The sequence below is a fragment of the Cebus imitator genome, unplaced genomic scaffold (assembly GCF_001604975.1).
Source record: "Cebus imitator isolate Cc_AM_T3 unplaced genomic scaffold, Cebus_imitator-1.0 Scaffold53, whole genome shotgun sequence".
In the NCBI taxonomy this organism is placed as follows: domain Eukaryota; kingdom Metazoa; phylum Chordata; class Mammalia; order Primates; family Cebidae; genus Cebus; species Cebus imitator.
This window is the reverse complement of record NW_016107368.1, coordinates 3929729-3938291: the sequence shown is the minus strand read 5'-3', so window position 1 is coordinate 3938291 and position 8563 is coordinate 3929729. Positions and strand designations below refer to the sequence as shown.

General features: G+C 53.9%; 2 protein-coding genes across 3 annotated transcripts in view; one reads left to right on the top strand and one right to left on the bottom strand.

Annotated features, from left to right (window-relative positions):
- The first annotated feature begins 360 nt into the window (after positions 1-360).
- Positions 361-8563, top strand: part of HSD11B1L (hydroxysteroid 11-beta dehydrogenase 1 like) — a 19488-nt gene continuing 11285 nt past the window's right edge. The window contains exon 1 of one of the 2 annotated variants that reach the window (XM_037738400.1): positions 361-406. The gene's annotated coding sequence lies outside the window, so the exon portion shown is untranslated. Of the gene's footprint in view, positions 407-5509; positions 5549-8563 lie in introns of those variants that run through there. The other variant, XM_037738401.1, reaches the window with a different exon arrangement.
- MICOS13 (mitochondrial contact site and cristae organizing system subunit 13) overlaps positions 7951-8563 on the bottom strand; it is a 3512-nt gene continuing 2899 nt past the window's right edge. The window contains exon 4 of the mRNA XM_017528375.1: positions 7951-8177. Coding sequence (XP_017383864.1) covers positions 8080-8177 — 98 coding nt within the window. The 3' untranslated portion in view covers positions 7951-8079. The remainder of the gene's footprint in view (positions 8178-8563) is intronic.

Here is an 8563-nt window from a genome sequence, read left to right as displayed (position 1 = left end):
TCCCAAAGTGCTGGGATTACAGGCGTGAGCCACCGCGCCGGGCCCCAGACTCATAAATTTGTTTTACATGGCCTCATACCTTCCTCCCAGGTATCATCAGCCCCATTTAACAGAATTTAAAAAGGGCGCAGATTGGACGCTGTAGCCGTAAGAACGAAATGCCCATAGCAGTGATTCTAAACCCCTACTGCATCACCTACACAGACCTACAAAATCAGAATCTATGGCAGTTGTGCGAGTTCCCTAGGGCTGCTGTGGCACATTGCTACAAGCTGTGTGTGTGTGACACAGTCTCGTTCTGTTGCCCAGGTTGGCGTGCGGTGGTGCAGTCAGCTCACCTCCGTCTCCATCTCCTCGGCTCAAACAACCCTTCCCGCCTCAGCCTGCCCAGTAGCTGGGACTACAGGTGGGTGACACCACACCTGGCTGATTTTTGTATCTTTTGTAGAGATGGGTTTCATCATGTTGCCCAGGCTGGTCTTGGGTTCCTGGGCTCAAGCAGTCCACCTGCCTTGGCCTCCCAAAATGCTGGGATCACAGGAATGGGGCAACACAGCCCAGTCTCCTAGGCAGGAGAGATGCCTCAAAGTGCTTCTCCCTGGCCACAGTCTTGAGTCATTTGTATGTGGTGGTCTATTTTTTTTTTATTTTTTTTTTTTTTTTTTTCTTTTTTGAGACAAAGTTTCACTCTGTTGCCCAGGCTGGAGCACAATGGTGCAATCTCAGCTCACTGCAACCTCTCCTTCCTGGGTTCAAGCGATTCTCCTGCCTCAGCCTCCTGAGTATGCTGGGACTACAGGCATGCGCCACCATGCTTGGCTAATTTTTGTATATTTAGTAGAGACAGGGTTTCACCATGTTGACCAGGCTGGTCTTGAACTCCTGACCTCAGGTGATCCACCTGCCTAGGCCTCCCATAGTGCTGGGATTACAGATGTGAGCTGCCACACCCAGCCCATGGTGTTCTACTTCTAATGCCCAGGCAACACTGTTTGCTGTCCTGCTTGCTACACAGGGAAGGACAGGGATTTGGCTCTGCTGTCAGCCAGGCACTGAGCTGTACCTGCTCTTCCCCACCATCCTCAATGTAACCCTGGGAGGTTGTACAACCCCATTTTGCAGACAGGAAAACTGAGGCCTACCAGGGTGAACTGACTTAAGTGAGAACCACCAGCTGGCAGTGGAAAAGATCCAAGCTTCGAACTACCCATTCATTCAACTCCCATTTCCAGAGCCCCTTCTCAAGCAGGGTCCCTGGCACTGACCAGATGTGTTCCACACGACAGACCCAGTTGGTGCCTGCCTTCAAGGCAGGCACACATGCACATGGTGAGTTTATGAAGTGTGGCTTAGGCCGGGCACTGTGGCGCAGGTCTGTAATCCCAGCACTTTGGGAGGCTGAGGCAGGCAGATCACAAGGTCAGGAGTTTGAGACCAGCCTGGCAAACATGGTGAAACCCTGTTTCTACAAAAAAAAATATATAAAAAATTAGCTGGGTGTTGTGGTGCACACCTGTAATCCCAGCTACTCAGGAGGTTGAGACAGGACAATCGCCTGAACCCAGGAGGCGGAGGTTGCAGTGAGCTGAGATCGTTGCATTGCACTCCAGCCTGGAAGAAAAGAGTGAAACTCCGCCTCAAAAAAAAAAGTGCAGCTCGATGGTACAGGTTGCCCTGGCCACAGAAGGAATGGAGGCATTTTCCTGCCTGGGGGAACACGCTGTGAAGGCTCCAAGGCCAGCAGGAGCAAGCTGGGAGGAGCAACTGCCAGAAGGCTTTGAGGGAAGAGAGGAATAGCCACAAGGGATAGCACCATGTGTTTTTAACACTCGGAGTGAAAAATCTCCAGTCGTGGGCTACTTGATGGTCTCTTGAGGTTGTTCTACAGAGTAAGAGGAGCCTTTTCCCTCCAAATCATGGTCCCCATCCTTACACACATCTCCAGGAAGCAGTTGAAGCCCAGGTCCCAGAGGGACAGACCCTGCCCTTGGTTTCAGCACAGCGAGGCACGAGTGTCCACTTCGGCTGCACCTCAGCCAGGGAAACCTCTGCACAGTTGGCCAGGCCTCTCCTGGCAGCCAGTCCAACAATGCCAGGCTCTCCCCAAGAGCAGGCCTTCATTGGCAAGACTCTGAGCCAAGATGGACCAGTGCTTTGAGGGTAAGTGGAATAGACTAATGAGTCATTGTACATCACCCATCCATCCTCCATCTAACCCATTCATCCATCTACCTACCTATCCATCCATCCATCCACCCACCCACCCACCCGCCTACCCACCCACCCATCCATCCTCCATCTAACCCATTCATCCATCTACCTACCTATCCATCCACCCACCCATCCACTCACCCACCTGCCTACCCACCCTCCCATCCATCCTCCATCCTCCATCTAACCCATTCATCCATCTACCTACCTATCCATCCACCCACCCAATTATCCATCCACCCACACATCCACCCACCCACCTGCCTACCCACCCACCCACCCAATCATCCATCCACCCATCCAGCCATCTGCCCACCCATCCATTCACCGTCCATCCACTCACCCACCCATCCATCTACCCTATTCATCCATCTACCTATTCATCCATCCACCCACCCAATCATTCAACCATCCATCCATCCATCCATCTACCTATCCATCTACACACCCACCCACCCATGTATGCATCCCATCCCCTCATTAATCCATCAAGCCATTGACTGTACTCATCCATTCATTCATCCATGCTTACTAATCATCTTTTTTCTTTTTTTTTTGAGATGGAGTCTTGCTCTGTCACCAAGCTGGAGTGCAGTGACATCATCTTGGCTCAATGCAACTCTGACTCCCTGGTTCAAGCGATTCTACTGCCTCAGCCTCCCCAGCAGCTGGAATTACAGGCACGCGCCACCACGCCCAGCTAAATTTTGTATATTTAGTAGAGATGCGGTTTCACCGTGTTGACCAGAATGGTCTCGATCTCCTGACCTCAGGTGATCCACCCACCTCGACTTCCCAAAGTGCTGGGATTACAGGCGTGAGCCACCACGCATTCTCCCGGCCAAGAGTGAGAACTGTTCCTGTTTGCCTGCCTTTTCCTGATTGATTATTTCTGAATAATGCCTTTCAATTCCAATCAAATGCTCCCCTTTCCAATACTACCTATGGCCTGCTCCTCCCCTATTCTGAGCGCATAAAAAGCCCTGGACACAGAGGGAGGAAAGCCAGAGGAAAAGATGCTAGAACCACAAGAGAATGGCGCATGGACCTACCAGATCATAAGCATGTACAAGATGAAACTTCCTCCTTTCCCACCTCCAGCCTCTCCAGAAAGACAAGATGGTGAAGGGGCTGATGAAGAGTCAGGAAGTGGAGCACCTGTTTCTGTCCACGGAGAACAGTTAAAAGAAATACACCGAAGATGGATGCTCAGAGAGAGGACTTCCAGCCATAAGGCAGAATTCAAAGGAAAAAGTCATGAGACTTGATCTTCCTATTTTATAGGAAGATTATGTCAGCAGCCGGTGCGGTGGCTCATGCCAGCACTGGGGGACTGAGGCGGATGGATCATGAGGTCAGGAGTTCAAGACCAGCCTGATTAACATGGTGAAACCTCATCTCTACTAAAAAAAATATAAAAATGAGCCGGGCGTGGTGGTGTACGCCTGTAGTCCCAGCTACCCAGCTGAGGGAGGAGAATCGCTTGAATCTGAGAAGTGGAGGTTGCAGTGAGCCGAGATCAAGCTACTGTACTCCAGCCTGGGTGACAGAGCAAGACTCCATCTCAAAAAAAAAAAAAAAAAAAGATTATGTTAGCAATAATGACGACGTTGTGGAAAACAATGACCAGGAAGTAACTGCTGCTGAACTCGATCCCTTTCTGACAAACTCATCTGAAAGTGAGACGTTTGCTTCTGAGTCACATAAAAACCTAACAGAAGAGCAGCAACAAAGAATTGTCAGAAATAAGCATCTGGCCTTGGAAAGAAGGCAGGCAGAGCTGCTGAGTCACTAGGAAACGACAGGTTAATGAATACACCCAGGACACAACAGGTGAAGAGGTTAATACTGATGAGGATCAAAAGGCGGTGTCAAGGCCGGGCATGGTGGCTCACACCTGCCATCCCAGCACTTTGGGAGGCCGAGGCGGGCAGATCACCTGAGGCTGGGAGTTTGAGACCAGACTGGCCAACAGGGTGAAACCCCATCTCTACCAAAAATACAAAAAAGTAGCCAGGCGAGGTGGTGGGTGCCTGTAATCCCAGCTACTCCGGAGGCTGCGGCAGGAGAATTGCTTGAACCCAGGAGGCAGTGGTTGTGGTGAGCTGAGATGGCGCCACTGCACTCCAGCCTGGGCAACAAGGCGATTCCTTCTCAAAAATCAATCAATCAATCAATAAAAGTCGGATTAAACGAAGACATTCTAGACAATCCATGTAATGATGCTACTGCCAATACTTTAAATGAAGAGGAGGAATTAAAATTAGAGAAAACACTGCTGGACCAGTCTTTTAAAAATGTTACAAACGTGCAAAGTAACTTGATGCTTCATCCAGAAACATTACTGAAGCTAGTAAGTTTCCATAGAGAAAACATATCTGTTAACTCACAGACCTGCAAGTTAGTGCTACTATGTATTTTTCTTGGAGTGAAAATTCTTAGGTGGTAAAACTTTTACAGATTGTTTAAAAAAGAAAAAGTCCTGGACCCCTACAGGAGAAGAGAGCCACTCCCCGCACCCCGTCTCTGCTGAATGCGGTTCTGTCGCTCCATACAATTCTTCTCCTCCCTCCTCAGCCTTCAGTGTCCAGGGTATCCTCATTCGTCTTGGGCATAGTACAATAGCTGGCAAACCACGGAACGCAGGTACAAGCTGTAACTCAGGCCAGCATGGCCGAGCGAGGGCCAGGCTATGTGTCATAGGTGTCGCCAGCTGGATGTCCCTGGCTGGCAAAGTGACTGAGAAGAAAATTCCTACATCACTATGGACAGCAAACTCACTTCCAGGGCCGCGTGAGATGGGAAGACGTGTGGCTGTCAGCTGCTTCGGATTTCACCTTGTCCTTTCAGATTTAATTAAAACTGGCTGCTCAGCCCTCGGCCCTCCGCCCACACAGGAAGAACCCGGGCTGCTGCTGTCACTCTGTCGCCCAGGCTGGAGGACAGTGGCGCGATCTCAGCCCACTGCAACCCCCCACTTGCTGGGTTCAAGTGATTCTTCTGCCTCAGCCTCCCAAGTAGCTGGGACTACAGGCACCCATGCCCAGCTAATTTTTGTATTTTTAGTAGAGATGGGGTTTCACCATATTGGCCAGGCTGGTCTCAAACTCCTGACCTCGTGATCCACCCACCTGGGCCTCCCAAAGTGCTGGGATGACAGGTGTGAGCCACCCTGCCAAGCTTTTATTTATATACTTTTTTTTTTTTTTTTGAGACGGAGTTTCGCTCTTTTTTCCCTTGTTGGTTTTTTTTGGCGCGATCTCGGCTCACCGCAACCTCCGCCTCCTGGGTTCAGGCAATTCTCCTGCCTCAGCCTCCTGAGTAGCTGGGATTACAGGCACGTGCCACCATGCCCAGCTAATTTTTTGTATTTTTAGTAGAGACGGGGTTTCACCATGTTGACCAGGATGGTCTCGATCTCTTGACCTCGTGATCCACCCGCCTCGGCCTCCCAAAGTGCTGGGATTACAGGCTTGAGCCACCGCGCCCGGCCCCTATTTATATACTTATTTAAGAGATGGTCTCGCTCTGTCACCCAGGGCTGGAGGGCAGTGGTGGTCACGGCTCACTCGCAGTCTCAGTGTCCCAGGCTGAAGTGATCCTCCTGCCTCAGCCAGGAGTACAGGCACATGCCACTGTCCCCAGCTAATCACCTCCATTCCTGCTGTACCCACCACCCCTTGGGACACCCAGTTAGCACTCCAGGCCAGGGCCAGGCAAGGTGTGCTCAAGCCTGGAGCAACACCATGGGCACCTGTAGTGACAGCTGAGAGGAAGGGCAGCCACTGATGATAGCCAGCTACTTGGTGTCCTCCACATCCCAGCCCCAGCTGGCCTCTGCCTATGGACTGTCCCTGCTCTCTCTTCTAGCTCTGCCCTGCCCACATTGGGACAGACTAGCTTTTCCTGGACTCTTCCTAGCCTGTACTGCTTCCAGCTGCCAAGTGACTCCAGCTGTCAAGTGGCACTGTGCCACACGCCGGCCTTGCCTCGCTCTGTGGTCTTGGCTGTGGGTGTGGTCAGGTATCTTCCCAGCCCCTTCCCGCCTTCCCAAAGTCACCCTAGACTTGCTCCACCCACCTCTGCTCTCTGGGGCCCCATTTCCACGGCCCCCAACTCCCCTGACCCCAGGCACGTTCTCACATACAGGTGCCAGTGGATGGGCAAGGAGAGACTCATGGGATGAAGCCCGTGACCCCCGGGAAGAAGTAAGCCACACTCATGGAGCTGCAGGACCTGGCTGCCTGGATGGAGATGAAGGGGCCCAGAGGGTGGCTGCTCACTGGCCTTTCCAGTCCTTCCCCTCTAACAGTGATGGCGACGGGTGGCTGAGGCTGCAGAGGACTCCTGGAGCGGCTGGACGCCCCTGGCCCAGCCATGGTATCCCAGCGCTCAAGGCAGACCCCTCCTGTCCTTGCAGGCTGGGCTGGGTGCCTGCGTGCCAGGTGATTGGAAATTCTGCATCCCCAGCGAGGGTTTGTGGTAACAGCCTGACTCCAGACAGGCTGGGCAGACAGAACTGTTTTTGCAAGCTTCTTCATCTGTAAAATGGGCCCAAAGCCTGCTCCTTCCTGGGTCTTCAGGAAGGGCTTGGTGGATGGGGTCGGGGGCAGTGTATGGGTGCTCCTGGCCAGGACAGCAAGCACCAGCTTCCTCCTGCAGCGAGAGTCAAGGATGGTCCTCTGCCCTGCTCATCCCAACCTCACCCTAGTCCTGCCCCACCGCTAAGGCCCAGTAAGGGCAGGGACCATGCTCCTGGGGAGAATGGGGTGGCGCAGGCCCTGTGGGCTCCCCTTCTACCAGATGAGGCCTCTGATCTCAGCCACACTCCTCCCATGTTCTGCTCAGGCCAGTGCTTCTCCTCTCTGAATGGGACAGCGGGGGAGATGCCCCAGCCTCTAGTCTCTGCTCCTTTTTTCGGACCAGCTGTCACCTCCTGAGCTCGGGCCCTACACCAAGCAACATCAGCCCCCGAACTTGTTGGAATGGGGCCCCTGTGCCAACTCGGTGAGTGTCACTTGCTGGCTCCCTGCTCTGGGCACAGGCCTCTTTCCATCACCAACCCTGTGGACCGCCCTCTGTGTATGGGTACTGGGAGCCTCTCATGGGCCCCTGGACAGGCCCGCCCTCCCAGGGCTCATGCCTGATGCAGGAGACCCATGCAGGCTGCCAGGTAGCTCGGCCAGCGTGCGGAAGGGGTGTCAGGGAAGGTGTCCCAGTGGGGAGAGCACATGCAGGAGGCCCTCTGAATGCCACAACAAACACCTGGATTTGCTTTGATGGCCAGGAATCTCCTGCCAGGGTTGTCAGGGAGAGGGTGGAATCATGGTGGAGACTGGGCAAGGAAGGGCTGGGGACTAGACCACAGATGGGAGCTGTGGAGGGCGGGAACCATCAGTCCCAGGGGCCCCTGCCCTGTGTCCCCAGGGAAGCGGACCCCACTTCTGTCCACTCTGGCTCTTACACTGTCCCACCCTGGGCTCAGCCCGCCAAAACCAAGACCCCTCCCACAAGCCAGACTTGGCCAAAGCAATTTCCCGGCCCCAGAGCACGGCGCCTGGAGCACCGGGAGCACCTGCTCTGACTTCTGATGCCAGAGCAGACGTCAAAGGGCGAGCCATGGCCTGTGGTCAAGGTCAAGCCCTGACGAGCCATCAGGAGCCAGAAGCCCAGGCCTCGGTGCTCTGGGCACCGGCAGGCCGACCCTGTGCCCCCCAGGGGCCAGCACACGGGTCAGGAAACACTTCCGAAGTCCTTTATTGGGCCGGCAAGGCCGGGAGCTGCCCTCGGAGTGGGGTCCCAGGCTGGAGTCTCCAGGTTGGTGGCAGCCCTGTCCGTTCTGGCCTGGGCGGGCGGCCCACTGGCTCGCTACTTGGCGCGCGCCTTCACGTATTCCCAGCCCTCCTTGGAGTACTCGCAGGCCTTAGAGGGGGCCACTGACAGAGCTGACATCACCGTGATGATGCCTGTGGGGAAGGGACGGCCACTGGTGACACTCCCCTCCCAGCCTCACCCAGCCTCCAACCCCAGGGAAACGCTAAACTCTAGGGTTTTTGGTTTTTTTAGAGACAGGGTCTCCCTTTGTCACCCAGGCTGGGGTATGGTGGTGTGATCATAGCTCACTAAAGCCTTGAACTCTAGGGCTCAAGCAATCCTCCTGCGTAAGCCTCCCAAGTAGCTGGTACTGCAGGCACATGCCACCATGCCTGGCTAATTAAAAAAGATTTTTGGGCCGGGCATAGTAGCTCACACCTGTAATCCAAGCATTTTGGAGGCCAAGGTGGGTGGATCACCTGAGGTCAGGAGTTCAAGACCAGCCTGACCAACATGCTGAAACCCTGTCTAAAAAAAA